Consider the following 21,184-nt stretch of genomic DNA (forward strand, 5'->3'; position numbering starts at 1 on the left):
ACAAGAACATTGTAAGGAGAAAGAGTACAAGGGTGCATGTTTCTGCACAATGACCTAGTTCAATATTCTCATGCTTGACGAAATAAACAGCACCAAACGCTAATGGAAGGAATGCTTGCAATTTGTCTAACCATTGGCGATAGCATCCTAGCATCCCAACTGATCGTACTTTTACTCACCATGCCACCTCAGTTTGGAACCGGCCATATGCAAACCGCCTTGATCCTACTCCTCATGGGAACAGTCCAGCCCAAACTGCCAGGCCAGGTCCTCACCAAACCGGAACACAAGCAACCTAGGATCAGTTTCACCCTGATCAGCCAGGTGTTAATTGGTTCCAAGAAATAAATTGCACACCATTGTCTGTGGTAAGACTGAAGAAAAACCTTTCAGATAAAAGCACACTCTAAACTTCCGTAACAACCTCAAGGGTGAGCTTTTTTTTTACTGAGTTCCACTTTGGCCAGTACTGGCAAGTATCTAGGATCACTTTCCAAACACTGGAAGGAACCCACAAAATCCCTATCAAAATGGTCTCAAGAACTAGGTACTAATGGAGTTCTACGACTCTTCAAATCTTGGCACAAAAACAAGCAACCAAGGCAACTCAGTATGGCTACCAAACCAAAGATCTAACAAGTTTTGTGATAGCTGCCTCCTGCAAATGGCCTTTGTGTGTGTTAGGATGTGCATCTTTTTGCATGATCACCCCTAAACCTTTGGACTGTTGCTATATTTTCAACTCTGAGAGTGCACCAAATCCTGCCAACCAGGCCTCAGTGCCAGTGCTCTCACCCTTAAAAGTGTAGGTTTAAATTGGCTTACCCCAATTGGCATAAGTTAACTTACTTATATGTCACTAGTTTATGGTACCTGGTGTACCTAAAGCCAGTAAGTTAAGTGTCCCTCGTGGACTGCAGCACTGATTATGCCACCACAAGCATGACAAAGCAATGCTCCCAGACTGCCAGTGCAGTCTGGTCGGGCGATTTTTAGACTGCTAATTCAACTTTACAATTTCAACCAATGACAACGCTCAAACCTACCTTTTTTTTTTAAATATATATGCCATCCCCAAGGATGACCCAACAAGCCCTAAGGCACAGTGAAGTATACTAGAAAGCAGGACATGTGTTTTTACGTGACCCTACAGTAAAGACCTGGCATTATTGTTTTTACTGTAGAAAGGCTATTATCCCTATTGGCGAGTATGGAGTGACACCTTGACAACTCAGCAGTGATAACTTCTAAATGGGACTACTAAATACAGTACTTCAGAGAATCAGACAAATCATTGCAATAAACTCGATTTGTTCCTCAAGTCAAACTCAAATGTAACTATTTTACAAATGGCAACTTTAGAAAGTTGCCTCTTTGGTGCCCAAAGTTTTCCAGAAGCCGTCAGCAGATACACATAGCTGCTGTCCTCAAGCCAGCCTGCTGCACTCCTGGGAAGAGATGAGAACAACTCTAAGGAAGAAAAACAAAGGACCTGCTGAGGAAAGAGGTGTAATCTCTTCCTGGCAGGATGACCAGAGTGGGTTTGAGCCCAAAAACAGAGCTTCAAAAGGGAAGGCAATTTGAAGGGCAAATTGTACTCACACATGGAATGGGCTGCTCTTTTGTTTTATCAGACAGGCTAGCATCTCAGGCAGAGATGGACAAGTTGTTGACAAACAGATTTTTTAGAAGGGAGTATGACCCCAATGTAGCCACAGCTCTGGTTTGAGCTAGGGAGCTCCACACACCAAGAGAACGGTTTTGCTATATTGGGAGTGGGTAGCATAGTGCACCCGAGAATAGTTAGATGCCACACTGCGTAGGAAGTTGTCATCAGGAGGGATGGGACCTGGTAGCCCATTGGCTAGTTAGTTGCCACATCCCCCAAGGCTTGTAACATAAAAGTGGCGCCCCATGGCACCCAGGAGACAGATCATGTCTCTACTGGAGAGAGGACTGAAGAACTGCCCAGCTGCTCGCTGGACCTAGAAAAGAGAGGCTGCACCGAAAACTGGACTGCCCCTTGGACTAGCAAGGAAATAACTGTGCCTGCAGTGCCCCACTTGTGGAAAATTTGAAAGCGAGCACCACATAGAGGTGACTGTAAGAGTCAGTTGGCAGACTCCCTGTTACAGCCACAGGGTCAAAAATGCCCAGAAGCCTGCACCCTTGAGAGCCCAGCGAAAAGAAGCCCGACTGCCGCTTGGGAGGCCGAGTCCTGATCCTCAAAAGTTGCACCTAAGTCTGCTGGACCCGGAAGCTATCAGAGTGTAGTTTGGTCACCAAGCACATAGCCTACTTCATGTTAAAGAGAACTGCTGGTTTTGCTGTAATTGGAGACCAGTGGCAACTGGTTTTGTGCTGGACTTCACCTAGACACCATGGGAATCCAGCCACTGAGGGCAAAGTCACCCCACAAGCTGAATGACCAAGGGATGGCCACAGGAAGACCCCTTTGCATATGGCAGGGTCCAACCTGGGGTGGAGTAGTGGGCAAATGAACGATGGATTTAACCCAGATCTTTTGACTGGGGGAGAATGTTTGCATTGTCAGCATTCCGTCCATCATTTGTTTGCTGTAACACAGGAAGACCCCTGACACCAGCTCAGCATCTCTGAACATCTTCAGCATCCTGTATACCTTGTATAAGGGAAAATACTATTGACTTCAATGGTGGTTTGACCATAGGACTCAGAAATGGTTTGGATGCTGGTAAGAGCTAGGGTAATTGTCCCCCAGGACCTTACTGTTACCTGTGACTTGTTCCCTATTGGAGTTGGCTCTCTAAAGAATGGCCAAACCCTAAACCACCAATGCAGTATATTGCAAAGATTTATTGAATTTAGTGAAAAGCAGTGATTTATTGTTTCTTTAACAACATTCATATCTACAGTACACTCCTGTGGATTAGTGGCACTGAGGTGTCTATTTAAAGATGAACATATAACCTATTTTTCTAAATTGTGTCAGATTTTTCTTGTTTGAATTTCTTCCTATTCACTGTTTTTGGTACTACTTATTCCTTTTATAAAGCTTGACTGCCCTAAGTCACAGCTACCCAGGACTGAGCTAAGGTTTGGGATTTGTGTCATTATTACAAGGTGATATTGCACTACCACACAATAATCCACTAATTATAGACTGTCTAACACTAACAGGAGACACAAATGTATTTCCATCTATTAAGATGCCAGCTTCATATGTCACATCGTTCTCAACCTTCCAGAACTCTTGAAGTTGCTAGCTTCAAATACCTTCCCTTGGCCAAGTCCCACAAACAAATTCCTTCACCTGCTCCAAAACACGATTAGTGCTCATGCCAGTCACCCAATCCCTTCCCAGACACATACTCATTGATCAATCCCTAACACAGACACAGAAGCTATAAAGCACTTTGCACTTTGAGGGAATTAGAATCTTGAGCCATCTGATGAGACCACGCAAACTGAGGGGCAGATTTATGACGACTGGCGCATCCCTGCAAATCAGCAGAGATGCACCAGATAAGATGCGTCATGCAAGTTTACCCTTGCGCCACATTTACAATGCGGCGCGTCATGGCGCAAGGATAAACAGATACGTGACGCATGTCCTGTCTGAAGGGTGGCGCATTGCTGGAGTCGTGTCGTAAGCGCGACGCAACTCCAACAATGCTCGTGGCCTGCCCATATACAACGTGGTGCGTCAAGCCTTAGGCCTGCTTCAAGCAGGCGCAAGGTTTTGACGCAGCGGTGTTGGAAAAGTGACTGAGTGAAATCTTGTAGATTTCACTCAGGCACTTTTCCGAGTTGTTCCTGCACCGGAACGCCCACCGGAACGCCCACATGAAACCTGATGCAGGTTTTATGTGGCACAGAGTTTACAACGGGACGCATCTCCTTAGATGGGTCACGTTGTAAATCCGTCGCTTTACGCCACCGGTGCATCACAGAAGTGAAGCAACGACGGTTCAAAAGTGGCGCACAGGGCTTGTAAATCTGCCCCTTAGTATTTTATATCATGAGGTTTCTTGTTGATGAGGTAATCATAAAAAAAATATTCACAAATCGAAAATAGTATTCATACACACAGCAAGCAAAGAAGCCAACTGCTCTTAACTACAAGGAATGGACACCTCCTTAACCCCTTCCACGCTCATGACGAGCTGGGCTCGTCATGAAGTAGCCTCCTCGCACGCTCATGACGAGCCCAGCTCGTCATGTTGTGTGGGATTTCCAATTTCTCAGCACAGCAGGGGAATATGCTGAGCATCCATGGGGTTAATGGCTTCTAAAAGACTCCTTTGGTCTAGTACCATCATCAGAGATTGTCTACTAGTTATTCCACCTTTTTAAACAAAACCCCACCCCCAAAAAATGTCCTCCCTCAGAAGACTGATCACTCAAAACATAAGGGCAGCCGATGTCAACCCATAATGCCTATGTCAGAAAAAGAAAACTCAATCTGGGCATCAAAATGGACTCCAATGTTGACAACTGCCAGTGAGCAGAATTTGGTGGTATGCCGCTTGTAATGTAAGCAGGGAAATATATTTAGCCTTACCCATCAATATAATAAATCCTGAATTTTTGGCAAATACAATTGATTTGTTCAATTACCAAAGTTCTGCACACAATCTTGGCCTATCTCAGCAAGTTGACTCATAAACAACTGAAAGACTAGTACTTCGGAGTCCAACTATCCCACCTTCCATTTATACCCCTTCCTTGGTAGGACAGAGATTATGAAGGCTTCAGTTTAGAACAACGTGGACGGACCCACTAATGAATCCTATAACCAGGACGGCTCAGTACTGTGCACTGGAATACAAGAAATCCAATAGGTTGTAAGAAGAATCCTCACCCACCAACCTAGTTGGTGGCATGCTTCATCATTGTGTTCCCAGCTAGGCTGCCAAATGCAACCCAGCTGTGCTTCGATGCCTGAGTTACAGCGGAGCAGGTTTTAGTTTTTCAATGTGATGTGTGTTCAGAGTGGTGAAATTAAAAAATGCCTCTGGGATCCCCTACTGAAAAAGTTTATCCACGGGGTCCTAGGACACAGTTAAAAACAGGGTGGGCATATATTGAAGATGAAAAGTTGGTCTTCGTTATCCCCTAAATACTGGTCGACATGTTTCAGCCTTGTAAACAATAATGAGGCTTTCTTCAGGACCATATGACGTGAACTATGATGTGTCAAAATAGAAGCCACATGAGGTTTTTTTCAGCACACATGCTAAGGTGTGCTGTGCATGCGGGGGTGAAACCGTACTTATGGACCCACCAACTGGTTAAAACCTGGAAGACAAAACACAACATAAAGGACATACAAAACATCTAATGAAGCATAATTGTGACTGTTCGTGTCTGGCTTCGTTATCCTTTTGCTCGTGATGTGCCTACTTATGTATTCAAGTGAACTCTGTGAGTCGGTTTAAAGGATTCTTTACATCCAATCATTCACACACAGACATGCAACATACACCTAGTGTATGCAAGTTCATGCATGGTGGTTAGTGCAGGCAAGGACAGTGTATTGTGCACTACATACACTACACAACTAAACACACTAAAACAAAAATTACCGCATGTAAAGTGTTGGCATTTATTAGTTAACACCACACAGTTGCCAAGAGGCAATCACAATTCACAATTAATAGCTGGCCCCAAAGGAGGGCAGGAAGAAAGGGAAAGAAAGAGAATGTGTGCACGTCAAAGAAAAGGTGAGCACAGTCAAAAGACAAAATCAATTGTAACTTAATAAATCAATCACAATACATGATACATCAAATACATGAACCCTAAATCAGGGCAGACAATGAGAATAAATTAAATAAAGACAATCGGCGGTCACATACAAATTTTTGAAAAGAATCTGGGGCATGTGCCGGAAGTCCAGGGAAAAACAGTCGACGTTTCGACCCCTGTCTATAGGCTATCTTGAGTCCTTCTACGGGGTCTTCATCAGGACATTAGAACGGGAATAAGGGAGGGAAGGTTGGGGCGGTGGTATCTAGAAAATTAAAAACAAGAACAATAGCACTTAGTATGATCAAAATGGACCAAATCCAACTATCTGAAACTATAATCTCAAAAGAGATGAAAATTTACCATGGAGTAAAGGCCGACAATGGCTCTAAACTTGGAAAGCGGAGATGATGTCACGCAAATTATCGTGATCAGTCTCACCGATCAATATTCACAAAACTACAGAGGAAATACAAAAATTCAAGAATGGTGAGTGCATGTCTCTAATCACCAATACACTCAAAACATCAATTAACTTGAAACAAGGAATATCACACAGACTCAGGTGGGTTGAGACCCTGGGTGAGTCAGTTCCTGTACCCATCTGGAGAGGAGTTCAACAAAGTTCAGCACAGAGACCATAGTGGCAAAATCCAGCCACAGCCTACCGTTATTGTAAAATGTCAATGGATGGCTTTCTAAAAATGTAGCATACCTCCATACTAGAACAGAGCTTAATGCTTAAAAATCTGGCTGTTCTCGCACAGCGACCTTCGGTTCAGGGGTGTCACTCAAATTAACCACTGTAAGAACAAGTGAAAAAGAGGGGATGTGGGCTTAGTGGTTTAATGCCATCCTCAATTACCACAAAAGAACAGTTGTAAACATATGTCCTACCTCTCAAAATTAGGTGTCAGTGTCTAAACTGCTACTGCATCAATAGCGTCTCTTGTAAATAAAGGCAGCAAAGAAGTCCGAGCACCTTTAAGAAATCATGAGAAAGAAAGGATACGGACTTTGTGGTTTGTGCCTTCCTCGATTACCACTAAAGAGCGTTTGTAAACTAATGTCATACCTCAGGAAGTTAGGTTTCAGTGTTTAAACCAATACGACATCAATAGCGTTTCTTGCGAACGCAACATGGGTAAAGCGGCAAAAAATCCAAACGCCTTTAAGAAATCCGTCCTAAGGATTAAAAAGGGACAGCGAATCAAGGCGTGCTTTGACTCCACAATCTCTAAACGGGCAAGAGCCCAAACCGCTACTTACATTCGTATGAGCTTTGGTCAGATACTCGAATGGACACCCGCCATTGTGTCTAATGGGAAGCGGAGCTGGAGGGTTAGGCGGCGGTCTGTTCACCAAACTTTGTCAAGGTCAGTCCTGCCGGTACAAAGGAAAGACCTGTCAGAGCGTACTATCTCTGCAACCCCTTCAAAATAAATCACCGGCGCCAGCACTACTCACGCGTGTCCTAATCGTTACTGCCTGATGGGAGACTCCTACAGCCAACACAGTCGCCGCTACGCGAAGTTGGAGGCGGAGTTACTAGATTGAGCTAAGTTGAAACTGGAGGCAGAAAAAGACTTCATAGCTCGCTACACATTTGTTTCACTCCGAAAACAGACTGGTTATAAAAAAAAAAAAACTGAAATCGCTTAGCTCGCGGTTTTATGTATAACAACATTGCGCCTACAACCTCATGTGTCTGAGAGTTGCGCGCTATTATTGACTGTAGTGGTATCCAAATCTTGTACTAACTTTCCTATGGACAAAACTGTTGTAATTTGGTTGTTGAAATTACTTGTATTATGATCCTGCCCGTTTTCAACCTCCTGTGTGAGAGTTGCACGGGTTAAGAATCAATATAAACTCGTTTTAATACATTACTTCTGTGGAATGTAGTTGTAACAATTTCCATTTGGATGTATTGCAAGTTTGCTTATTTTATAACCAGTCTGTTTTCGGAGTGAAACAAATGTGTAGCGAGCTATGAAGTCTTTTTTTTCTGCCTCCAGTTTCAACTTAGCTCAATCTAGTAACTCCGCCTCCAACTTCGCGTAGCGGCGACTGTGTTGGCTGTAGGAGTCTCCCATCAAGCAGTAACGATTAGGACACGCGTGAGTAGTGCTGGCGCCGGTGATTTATTTTGAAGGGGTTGCAGAGATAGTACGCTCTGACAGGTCTTTCCTTTGTACCGGCAGGACTGACCTTGACAAAGTTTGGTGAACAGACCGCCGCCTAACCCTCCAGCTCCGCTTCCCATTAGACACAATGGCGGGTGTCCATTCGAGTATCTGAACAAAGCTCATACGAATGTAAGTAGCGGTTTGGGCTCTCGCCCGTTTAGAGATTGTGGAGTCAAAGCACGCCTTGATTCGCTGTCCCTTTTTAATCCTTAGGACGGATTTCTTAAAGGCGTTTGGATTTTTTGCCGCTTTACCCATGTTGCGTTCGCAAGAGACGCTATTGATGTCGTATTGGTTTAAACACTGAAACCTAACTTCCTGAGGTATGACATTAGTTTACAAACGCTCTTTAGTGGTAATCGAGGAAGGCACAAACCACTAAGTCCGTATCCTTTCTTTCTCATGATTTCTTAAAGGTGCTCGGACTTCTTTGCCGCCCTACCAGTGTGCCTTTATTTACAAGAGACGCTATTGATGCAGTAGCAGTTTAGACACTGACACCTAATTTTGAGAGGTAGGACATATGTTTACAACTGTTCTTTTGTGGTAATTGAGGATGGCATTAAACCACTAAGCCCACATCCCCTCTTTTTCACTTGTTCTTACAGTGGTTAATTTGAGTGACACCCCTGAACCGAAGGTCGCTGTGCGAGAACAGCCAGATTTTTAAGCATTAAGCTCTGTTCTAGTATGGAGGTATGCTACATTTTTAGAAAGCCATCCATTGACATTTTACAATAACTGTAGGCTGTGGCTGGATTTTGCCACTATGGTCTCTGTGCTGAACTTTGTTGAACTCTCCAGATGGGTACAGGAACTGACTCACCCAGGGTCTCAACCCACCTGAGTCTGTGTGATATTCCTTGTTTCAAGTTAATTGATGTTTTGAGTGTATTGGTGATTAGAGACATGCACTCACCATTCTTGAATTTTTGAATTTTTGTATTTCCTCTGTAGTTTTGTGAATATTGATCGGTGAGACTGATCACGATAATTTGCGTGACATCATCTCCGCTTTCCAAGTTTAGAGCCATTGTGGGCCTTTACTCCATGGTAAATTTTCATCTCTTTTGAGATTATAGTTTCAGATAGTTGGATTTGGTCCATTTTGATCATACTAAGTGCTATTGTTCTTGTTTTTAATTTTCTAGATACCACCGCCCCAACCTTCCCTCCCTTATTCCCGTTCTTATGTCCTGATGAAGACCCCGTAGAAGGACTCAAGATAGCCTATAGACAGGGGTCGAAACGTCGACTGTTTTTCCCTGGACTTCCGGCACATGCCCCAGATTCTTTTCAAAAATTTGTATGTGACCGCCGATTGTCTTTATTTAATTTATTCTCATTGTCTGCCCTGATTTAGGGTTCATGTATTTGATGTATCATGTATTGTGATTGATTTATTAAGTTACAATTGATTTTGTCTTTTGACTGTGCTCACCTTTTCTTTGACGTGCACACATTCTCTTTCTTTCCCTTTCTTCCTGCCCTCCTTTGGGGCCAGCTATTAATTGTGAATTGTGATTGCCTCTTGGCAACTGTGTGGTGTTAACTAATAAATGCCAACACTTTACATGCGGTAATTTTTGTTTTAGTGTGTTTAGTTGTGTAGTGTATGTAGTGCACAATACACTGTCCTTGTGGGGACCTCTCTCTTTATGTACCACGTAGCGCCCAGGTCCCCGCGATTGCATGGGTTCAACCCCCCTTTTTGTAACGTGGTGGTTAGTGCAGGCATGCATGTCTCATAGTGAACATTCATAACTGGCTTGCGTGGCCACATTTATAGGTGATTGCAGCTCGAAGCAAAGCAGGTTTGTTGGAGTTGCCTGTTTTGACTCTCCATTGTAAACGGTGTTCCGGGTACGTATAAACCTGGAAATGGTGGCCAATATATTTGGTCAAGGACGAAATGTGCCTTATTGTGAATGCATGTGTAACGGAAGTATATATTTGTAATGCATGTGTGACCTGCCGCGACCACTCGCATTGAGAAATCTCACCAGGAGGTTGATTTTCCTTGCTCGCCGTCTAGACCTTGGCGGGCGCAAGCAGGGAAAATTCTCACAAGGAGGAGGATTTTCCTCCCTCGCCAACTTGAGGTTGACGAGCGAGGGAAAAGACTCTGCTCCATGGAGCAGAGTTAGTTGGGAACTCCGTGTGATCCGTGGATTGCGGAAAACTCCGCAAATGGAGCAGAGTTCACTGCCCAGGGTTACTTTAAATTGATGCATGTTAGTGCTTTGAGGTTACCAGTTGTCCAAACTGAAGTACTTGAGCTGCTCCCAAGCTAAGGATGCCAACTTAATTGTGTCTTACTATTTCAAACTCCTTCACATTTACAGAATGTTTTTAAATGTTCAGTGTTACATTTATCTTTTTTATGTAAATATACTTTATTTATCTTTTTTATGTAAATATACTTTATTAATCTGCCTATAATATTTAATTTTATAAAGTTACGGACACCATGTTAAGAAATCCTGGTCTAAACCACTACGGATAATTTTACATTTCATCTCGGCACAGATTTCGGCCTCACTTCTTTAGATTATTGATGGAGACTGTGTCTGATAATATCTTCTCTTTCGCAAAGAAAGTAGGGCCATCCAATAAAGATTTAGCACATATAAATTCTGACCTGTGCCTCTTTGCTGTTTTAGAAAAGATGGTAGATTCCAATGTTGTGTTTTGACACCATGGCTCTGAACATAGATTTCGTTTATAAAATTCCTTTTTCATTCTATACCATGGGGTTGGGTTCGTTGTAGTTCACATTTTTTAAATGTTTAATGTTGGTAGTTGGGATGTACTTTTATAGGTATTGCATGCGACAGCGCATGTGCGCTCACTTGAGAGAGATATTAAATGCAACATGGGGCTTGGAACCCACACATGGTTTACCATTAGCTGGCTTCGGTGTCACTTATTTTCTGCATCCTAATTGGATAGCATGTGGTGTCTTCACTTCCTTTTCTTTCCTCGGGGGCAGGGGCCAAGTGCAAAGTGCACATTGCTTCATCTTGATTAGGGTTCTTCCTCTGCTGGCACTGTGATTGATGTAGTATTTTCTTCAGGTGGCTTCTGCGACACAGATTGTGTGGATCAGAAAGGGTGCAAAACTAACTAGAAGGAACACCTGGATATGCCAGCATGCTAAGCTGGATGATAAGGGTTGATAGGTCTTTGCTGATTTAGTATAGGTGGGTCTCAATTAACTATTTGTTCTTTATGTAGTATAAACGAGGCTGACCCTACAATATTTTTCTCATTTGCTAGACCTCTTAGTATGGAAAGAATCTCCTATTATTTACAACAAAAATGTTTTTCCCTTTGAGTCACTTGTGGATAAATCTAATACGAGTAGTGGGAATAGGATGTGTAATATGTGTGCTGCAGTTAATCATATTACAAAGTCTTTCAATGTGCATCAGGGATCATTTTTTGGGCAATATCCTAGGTCATACAGATCATTGTTTTCTATACATGCTATTCTCACATGTAGATGGAATTCTGTATTATTCTAGACTGCTGCCGTATGTACAAGTACAAATCCATCCCAAGGTAGTATTGGATCACAATCGGGTTAAAGTCGATTTGACCATGCTGTCCATAAGGTTACCTCTTGAACCTAAACACAGACCTAAGATTGGTCCTTATCACTTGTGTGCAACTCTTGTCACCTGATCTCTTTTTATTCAGACGTCAAAGTATTTTCTTAAATTCTTGCCAATCGTATTGCAAACATAATTCAGTACCTAGTATATCCTATGCAACAAGCTTTGTACCGGTTAGCAATACAGCTGCCCTTGTCAACATGGCTACTGCTCTTTGTCATAACTGGGGAGGGAGCTGGGATGATCCAGTTGAACAATGAGAAGGCATCTGACTAGGTCTCCAGGCCCTACCTGTGGTTTACACTGAATAAAAATATGTTTGATTAAATCTGTGAGATTAGAATAAGAATGCTACAGGATGGCTTGGTCACAAGTGGTATGTATGGGAATGAGCATAGGACAATCTGATAACTCCTGGGTTGTGAGGCAAGGGTGTCACTTATTGCCCCTTGTATTTGCTTTGTACCTAGAACTATTTCCGTGTCATCTTGTGAAACCAAGGGATATTCCCCCTTAGTGTGCAATGGGGCTGAACATAAGATCTCTGCACACACATTGGCATCTTTGCTTGTGACCACCGGTCAGCTATCCTGAATAATTAAGGAAGAAAATCAGATGTTTGGGTTGGTCTTGGTCTACTTATGAATCTTGGAAAGGCATAAATATAGGGCAAAATGTCACCGTTTCTGATGATAGGTGTATAGAATCTGCTAACTGTTTATAGTTAGCAGGCTGGAAAAATGATTACCTTTAATTATGGGCCAGTATGACGGACTAGATGTGTAATAGGGAGTGGCTTCCGATAGGGATTATAGGACCTTGTAACATTATAAAGATGGTTCTGTTATATTGAATGTAGAAAATAAAGAAGGCCTACACATGGCAATGCAAGCAGAAAGACATGTACAGATGTACGGGTTAAAGGAAAAATACAGGCCTAAGCAGTCTATATATAGAATAAAAAGCACAAATGGAGTCAGGACCTGGGGGAGGGAAGTAGACAACAGCTTTAATAGAATATAGAAATAGAATTAGACACAGCAGAAATGGGAAGTTACAGACCTGCATTGCAAGAACACGTCTCTGAAATAATATGTAGATAAAGCAGCAAAGAGGCGCAGGATAGGCAGGAGGGTAGGCCTTGCAGAGGAGTAGACGTGTAAGGAGTAGGACATTGCTGTGCTTCAAAGCACGAGACAAGCCAAGGACACCAGTAGTACAGCTGTGGTGTGAAGATGTAACAATAACATGTGCACACGAGTCTCATTCCATAAATGTCCATATGGAGTATCTTTGTTTGGAACTACAGAAATCCCTGGAGATTAATATGGTTTTTAGATTTCTACTGACTCAAGGAGGGTGGCCTCTCACCAAACTAAGGCATTTCAATTGGGCTGCTCATGGCTACAAAATGTTGCAGGGTATGGGCTTGAATAAATTAGACTGGCTGCTTTTGGATTATACATAGCACGTCAGACTGATGGTGGGTGGGTTCTTATCTTTTGGTAACATCATACGTTAAGGTTATAGTCACGGCTTTAGACGTTTTGACTCATATTTGAAAACCATGGCTTGTGCATTTTGAAATTCCCAGTGTTATTAAATATACATTATTTGTTGATAGTGCCACCTTGCTACTCATCTTTAGGTATACTGGTACTCTTTTTGGTGGCAAATACAATTACACAATGTAGTCCAGCTCACTAAGGATGTGATATTTTGCTCCTTTAAGGTGACAAAACTATACGGCATAGCTATGGTAGGATTTTTTTTACATATCCATGTGTGCTTGAGGCGATTATCAAGGCATATAACTGGGCGTTGTTGTTGAGTTGGAAGTGTTGATGGATAGCATCTCTCGAGGTCACAGCTTGTTGTAAGCTGCTAATCTCAAAATATTGCATTACAAAACAATACGTGATTTGTGTAATGCGTCCAAAAATCTTTACCAGTGAGATTGTACACACTGTGTTTCCAATGTATAGACGTGTAAATAGATCTCATCCACCAGTTTGTTTACAGTGGCAAGTTATGGAGTATTGGGATAGCATCTTAAAAGAAATACCTTACATGATTTAATCAGCGAAATAATACATTCTTGGGTGTCCATTGATGCGGTGTTGAAACATGAAGGGATGGTATTCACTGCAATCTCAATTGCCAGGTTATAGAGTGGGTGTCGCAGTGGGATGTCGAATCGCACCAATTTCGTTATTGGTGGACCTGTTTTATAGACTGTGAAATGGTAATTGTAGCTGCGTTTCTGGAAATTCCCCAGGTGCATGTATTTAGGGTCCTTTTGTGCAAAATAGGTAGATTCTAGTCAAAGATGTTCTGATGTGGCTTGTCTACTATAATTTAATTAACGTATGATATTTATGCTTATTATTCATTATGCAGGACGATTTGTGATATTTTGATATAAGTTTTGTTCTTTTCTGCCATTTTTTCATAAAAGCATTTGCAGTGGGATTCAGCGGATGGGAAGATACATAGCCATTCATGAGTAATATGTCCGCATGGAAGAGGGGATCTCTGTCCATTAAGGGACTGAAAACAGCACTTGCAGTTGTGCCTGGATGCAAAAAAACACTGCTGAGGTATACCAATGCCTGAACCAACCTCATTCATGTGAATGTTAGCCAGTCAGCTAGGATATCAACAGTTTTCTCCAGATGGGCTGATGAAAGCCAGAAGCCCTGAGCTAGAAAATGGTTCCAAACATCAATCGGCATGGGTAAACATGGGAAGGGGGTTGTGCCAACACCAATTGTTCTTACCAAGCAGAAAGGCATTGAGGGTTTTACAGCCAAGTATATTTTTAGCTCCAACATGATAATATGATGGAAGGAGTCTGCTGGAAACCAGTAGCTATGGAGCCTATAGTGTCATACTAACTCCATTAAATCAATCGGCAGTGAACAATATCTGAGAATGATGGAGACTAAATAGCAGTTCCCCCACGAGATCTGTATGAGCCCTCCAAAACATGCTGACAAGGATACAGTTGGGAAAAAGGGATCAAGAGTGCCTTGGGTTCAAAACCCCATGCCGCCAGAATGCAAGCTGCAGCTGAATCCTTTGCATCCTCATACAAGCAAAAGACAGGATCTTTAAACAAAGAACTTTCAAGCCCTCACAGTGCAGTGACTACAGGGTTGGTGTGGATGTGGGACCAAATTTCACAAAGGATCACAAGCCTGTTGAGGGGATCACTGGTCACCATCAACGTCGGTGGGTAAGAGGAACTTTCCTTCTTGCATCTCACAGCGACGCAAGGAGTTGGTGAAAGGCATCCTGTTTTATTCTGAGGGAGCAGACCTGCACTAACCAGTGGTGTAAGGAGGATTAACTGTGAATTCGCAAAAGATGAAAATGTACTGTGTAACTGAAAACGTGTGGTACTGAGTTGAAATCAAAGGGCAATATATTGTACAGGAAGTATTTCTCCCCTCCACAAATCTCAGCACTTTCCATACCGGGGGCCTCACTGCAATATTTAAGCAGGCAATGTTTAGGGTTGATTGTACAAACTATAATTTATCTCTAGTGGTGAGTAGATATAACCCTAAACCACAAATTTGAATGTCACATTGGACAGAAATATGCTGAGCATTTGTAGATCCAGGATAGGTTTTAGACAAGCCATGAGATGCAAGTGTGGGGAGAGACACTGCTGGGACCTTGAAAGGGTAGAATTGGTTATGGCTTGGATAGCTATTTTAATTGATATAAACAAATCAAAAATAAGTAAAAAATCTATCAGAACCTTTATTTGCTTATGTTGTCTCTGGAACATGACAGAAATAAGGCAACACTAGGTGACCATGCATTGGGACATACAAAACGTTTGTGGAAATCTACTTCGAAATATTTCCAGAACAAGCAGCCAACATGATTATGTAACAAAAAAGCATAACCATTCACGCAGAAGTTTTTTTTTCCAAATGGTGAAACATGGTGCTCATCCCAAAAATTCAATTTTCTTAAGTGCACACGTTTGGCATTAGTTACTTTCACATGCAGACCAGCTACTTTAGCACATCCTCCTTGGGAAGTTTTAAGTTTTTCCAGCGTCTTAGCAATACTTTGTATTTGTCAGTGCCAGTTTTTTCTTCTGCCACATTTTTCAGGACCACTCTCAGAATGGTCACAGTCTCAGCTTCTTTGTCTTGATCAAGTATAAGATCCAACGTGTCTCCAACCTTCACCTGCACAAATAGACCACAAACCACGTTACCTTTCATTCAGGAATAACATCAGATTTTTAAGTAATTGCTTAGAAACAGAATCCATGTTAAGACGATTAACCTGGATACGGCATCTTGCACTGACAGGTTGAGGCAAGGGAAGCATTTGAAACTGCTAGAGAGAACTTCCACAGGTAAAGGATCACTAGGATGTTGTTTCCAATATGACAGAATCAGAATCAGAAAAATGCTTTATTCGATTTTAGCAAAATCTTAAAATCATAAAAGCAGCAAATACACAGTCTAATGCATACAAATATCATAGTTAAAAAGAGTTAAATTATTCTGTTACAATGACAATACTATTCCCTTTCAATATTACAACTAGCAGGTTATAGTATTTCGCTTCCTCAGAATACTCTTTAAAAATCCAGACATACTTGCAGTACAGAATTCATTTGCCAATGGTTGTAACGATAAGTAAGCTGGACGACATTGCCTCCATAGTCCCTGCTTCAAGTACTGCTTAATCCACCTTTTACGTTCATTCTCATAATATTTACAAAATAAAATCACGTGAAAGGTGGATTGCACTGAAAGATGGTCACAGGGGCAAAACCCCAGATTCCTTGACGAATCATTTTTTGATGGAAATGTTACCAGGCGATGGAATGTTTCGAATCTAAACCTGGTCAGTATGTATCTGTCAAAACCCTTTATACAATAAAGCAGGCACGGTTGGATGGTATAACAGGCCAAGGTCATTTGGTATTGAATCACAGATTTTTTAGTAATTTCCCCTGACAGTCTAAGCAGTTCAAAATGATTCATACATAAAATTTTCAATTACTTTCTGGATATCATGCAGATTAACTCGGGATTCACATACAGGTCCGGTCTATTTAAATCAATTAACGTTTTTCTGACATAGTCTAGCCATAGAATGTTTCTTGAATGGTTTAGTAACATTAGATCCTTAATGATTTCTCGGTTTAGGCCCAAAGTAGCTGAAGTCCAGACTCTGTGCCAGAGTAAAATAGGTTGTAATTTAATAAGGTCTGTAAAATACTCAATTCCTAGTTCTGCATGACAGTTAAAAACTGAAGTACTTGGAGGAAGCGCTAAAATATACCTTCAAAAGTTATTTTCAACAATTTGAATGAACGCTACATTTTGGATACCCCAAATACCCGCCCCATAAAGTGCTATACTTCTGCATTTTGCTATGTATATTTTTAAGAGGATCTCCGGTGGTCTTTTTCCCAGTTTTTGTGCAAAGTTTATTAGCGCTACAGTTGAACGTTTGAACAGTAGAGTCCTGCTCTTAATCGCGGGGCCCCAGGAGCCTGACCCCTCAAGAAGAACCCCCAAATAGGAGAATGTCCTAATGTGCTCAATTGAGCCATCAACTACTTGGAGAGTTTTACATTTGGACCGACCTTTCCCACACATCATCACAAAGGACTTCTTTGCATTCAGTTTTAGGCCCCTATTTCCCATAAACTCAATGTATTTGGAGAGTGCTCTCTGGGTACCTATCTTAGTGCTGGCCATTAGCACTGCGTCATCCGGGTAGAGAAGGGAGGCTTGTTGTTATATCTTGGCGAGTCTACTACCCTGGCCCCTACTTCCTTCTCCAAAGCGTTCGTATATATGGAGAAGAGGAACAGGGCCAAGACGCAGCCCTGTCTGACTCCCCTCTCCACGCGGAAAGGCTTGGTGCATTATCCCTTCAGGCCATGTCTCACCTTTGCTGTAGCTCCTACATATAATTGTCGTAGGAATTGAACAATGCTGGGTTCCACCCTTATGTCCTCTAAAATTTCCCATAGCTTGTTGTGGTCTACACAGTCGAAGGCGGACGCGAGGTCAACAAATATGGCGAATAGACACCCTTTCTTTGCTTGTGTGTATTTTCCTTGGAGAAGAACAACATTTAAGACTTGCTCCACGGTGCCCATCCCCTCCCTGAATCCATACTGAACAGGACTCAGAATGTTATTATCGTCTGCCCAGGTTTGTAATTTATTAAAAACCACCCTACCTGCGATCTTCATTAACGAATCAAGGAGTGATATGGGTCTATTACTGGCCGGATTCTCCCGGTCCCCCTTTTTAGGTCTCGTGGCGATTACCGCGCGAAAGCGCAGTCTCGCCAGAGACCTATAGTCACCGGCTCAGCTTCCCAGGAGACAAGAGATGGCCATGCGCATAAATGGGATCGAAGCGGGCCACGCGCACATGTGCACATCTCCTGTCTCCTGGGAAGCTCTAAGACACACAGCCACACCTCCCCCTGCTTACGCATGCGCACACACACACACAAGCGCACACACAGAGACACACACACGAGCGCACATACACGCACGCACACATATAGAGACAACCCCCCCGCCGCCGCACACATACACACACGCGCGCGCACACACACACACGAGCGCACCGAGACCCCCCCCCCCTTACAGGACCCGACCAATGTATTGTGCCAACGCTCGAGCCGGGCACGGCTTCATGGCGGTGCCTTTACCTGGAAGAAACGGAGCCCTGGGCCAAGTCGTGTTAGGGTCGCAGGCTTGCTTGCAGGTCATTCCGGCTTGATCTGTGTAGGCTTACTGCTGTTCTGGTATCTCGTCCACATTCCCCTCCGTCCCTCGAAGGCCGCGGGCCTCTTCTTGCCCCCTCAGGTGCAGGCTTTTTAGCTGTGCACTGGCGCCCTCCGGATAGTCTTGGAATGCCCTTAATACTTCGGATCTTTTCAGCCATCAGGAGTGCCTCCCTTCTGTTGGCTCCGTGCAGTTGGCTCCGTGCAGTTGTGTGTTCATTTACCAAATCTTGCCCATGGGGCTTGAAATGTGTGCGGAACCAAAGCGAAGTCTGAACTCGCTTCAGATCTCTCCATCAGCCCTGAGCATGGTCTAGATACGCCCTGGACTCGTTCTGAACATGCGTGGACATGCACGTGGGCTTTGCAAGGGCTGATAGCTGAAATTAATAGTATAGATCCCGGCATAATCTGCATTACCATACCTGTACATTATAGGCTGCTTATTCCCACAGATGCTAGTTTTGTATGTTCTGTGTCCTTGGTCATTTAATGGAGGGGCTTCTGGTGAGCTTGTGATGTGAAACCTGTGAATGTAGCAGACTCCATACATTACAGGCTGCTTATTCCCACAGATGCTTGTTTTGTATGTTCTGTATTATTCTGTCCCCCTGTAGCGAGGCTAACGCTATTTCTCCATTATTTATGTTTTTAAAAATCCGCATGGTGCCCCTCACGGGCTGCCATGCAAATAACTTTAAAAGTCAGAAACGGGCGAAAACGCCCCCCTGATTGCCACGTGCTCAACATAGTAGAATCCAACACTTACACATGCACACACTACCACACATACACAAAACACACGCTCAAACACAAAAGGTGCACACCAGTATATAAGCAAGCATGCTGTAACAAACACAAGCACATCCACCAGCAAATACGCAATCATGCATGCACACAACTTAACCTCTGGCAGGTAAACATATTCAGAGGGCACCGGTCGGGCTCTCGGTTCAAAGTGGTTTGGAAAAGTGTTCAGAGGAAGGAGACACCACTGCACCCTGAAATTCACAACTAAAGACAGTGTATTTATCTGTAGGGCGCTGCGCCTGAATGGCCACTAGTTTGGTAATGAAAATTCAAGCTTTCCGAAAAAAGTGGAAGCTTTTCATCTGAAACGGAAACCGAGGCCCTTCTGGGGTAAATGACTTCCGCAGACTTTCTTCAAAATAGCAAAGCCTTTTGTTGAGCAGCGGCAGCACTTTTTTATGTGCAGACTGTTGATTTGACGTCAAATTTGAAGTTTTTTCTCCTTGGCTGCAATGGCTGCCACTGCACCCACTGCAGCCACCGGTGCCCGCCTCCCTACTCCCCTCCAACGCCCTGCAGCCATGCTGGAAGCAGGTGGTGGGCTGGTTGGCACAGACATCGTGCAGTGGCCATCAAGGAGCTCATCGTGATAGTTGATGAGCTGCACGAGTACAACACCAGTGAGTCTGCATTGTATATAATTTGATGGGTAAGACTACACTGACCAGAATGCAGTTTGCACTGAAGTAGCGGGCCCCTAGCCGGAGTCCTATTCTGTTGTCTCCTACAGGAGTGCTTGTATGTTGAAACCTCTTTTACCTCAGGCATGGTTATTCAATCTGTTGTTTTCCTGCTCTACATATATTTTAAAACAGTTGTCATCAATGTTGTTTGTTATATGCTCCTTAGACTTAAACAGTGCCCAACACGTGCCAGCCACATCGCACACCATTTGTCTGAGCCTTGCCATCACACTTCAAAGGAATCCGCTCCCCCGCCCCCCCTCAGACTTCAAAGGAATCCGCTCCCCCGCCACGCAATGCTGAGAGCTTGTTTGTATATAGCGCGAACATTACCCAACGGCGTTTGAGCGCTTTACAAAAACACAGAGATCGCTAGTACACTTTTTGACCGGTCACTAAGCATCTATCTATCTATCTATCTATCTATCTATCTATCTATCTATCGCCCTCACTCTATCGCCCTCCCTCTATCTATCGCCCTCCCTCTATCTATCGCCCTCCCTCTATCTATCGCCCTCCCTCTATCTATCGCCCTCCCTCTATCTATCGCCCTCCCTCTATCTATCGCCTTAGCATCACTCAGGGGCACCACAACATCACTCAGCACCACCACAGCACTATGCGCTACCACAGCACTATGCGCTACCACAGCATCACTGAACGCCACAGCATCACTGAATGCCACAGCATCACTGAACGCCACAGCATCTATCTGTGTAAGCATTCAACAACAACTGGTTCAAATATGTTCTCTCAATGTTTCAAACTTTATTACAAATGTCACAAAAAGGTGTTAATATTTCACTTCTGTTCCTGCTAGTACATGTCTGATTACGTTGTTCTATGACACTGGGGCACTCTTGGGGACGATCTTCATTCAGCTACACTGTTTACAGAGTGCTGTATTAGTATCTGGTTGTGGTGTTGTTTGACTCTTGGGCACTTTTTGGCAGAGTGTCTTTTTCTGGTCATGAATGTTGTTCAATGTTGACGTCTGTAAAGGATGCGTCAATTTCATTACTTATTTATCAGGTATCTTGCTGATGAATTAATCTTACATTGGTCAGTAGTCTGTTCTGTCTTTTTTTTTCTTCAGTTTTTTAGTCGTTGAACAATGATAGCATATGCAGTTATATATATATTTTTTAAGTTCAACATTTTTATTGCAACAATATGGTGGCCACTTTTAGGTGGTGGGATATTTTCTTTTTGGTTATTTTTATGGTATAACAGTGCAGTAGTAAAAATAATACAACAACCATAGCAATGGCGTGCCAAGGCAACAATGATTGGCTTTGCCAATGCTTGTTTTTTACCTGTCGCCTGCCCAAGATCAGGAAGCAGGCACACCGAACCGGCACCT

The 21,184-nt window shown here is 43.1% G+C and overlaps 1 protein-coding gene across 3 annotated transcripts in view; it reads right to left on the reverse strand.

The window, feature by feature from the left end:
- Positions 1 to 15,287: 15,287 nt before the first annotated feature.
- MTRES1 (mitochondrial transcription rescue factor 1) overlaps positions 15,288 to 21,184 on the reverse strand; it is an 88,172-nt gene continuing 82,275 nt past the window's right edge. For all 3 annotated transcript variants that reach the window (XM_078648423.1, XM_078648424.1, XM_078648425.1), the window contains exon 4: positions 15,288 to 15,747. In XM_078648423.1, the coding sequence (XP_078504549.1) occupies positions 15,568 to 15,747 (180 nt within the window). In that variant the 3' untranslated portion in view covers positions 15,288 to 15,567. The remainder of the gene's footprint in view (positions 15,748 to 21,184) is intronic.

This window comes from Lissotriton helveticus, chromosome 6 (assembly GCF_964261635.1).
Source record: "Lissotriton helveticus chromosome 6, aLisHel1.1, whole genome shotgun sequence".
Lineage (NCBI taxonomy): Eukaryota > Metazoa > Chordata > Amphibia > Caudata > Salamandridae > Lissotriton > Lissotriton helveticus.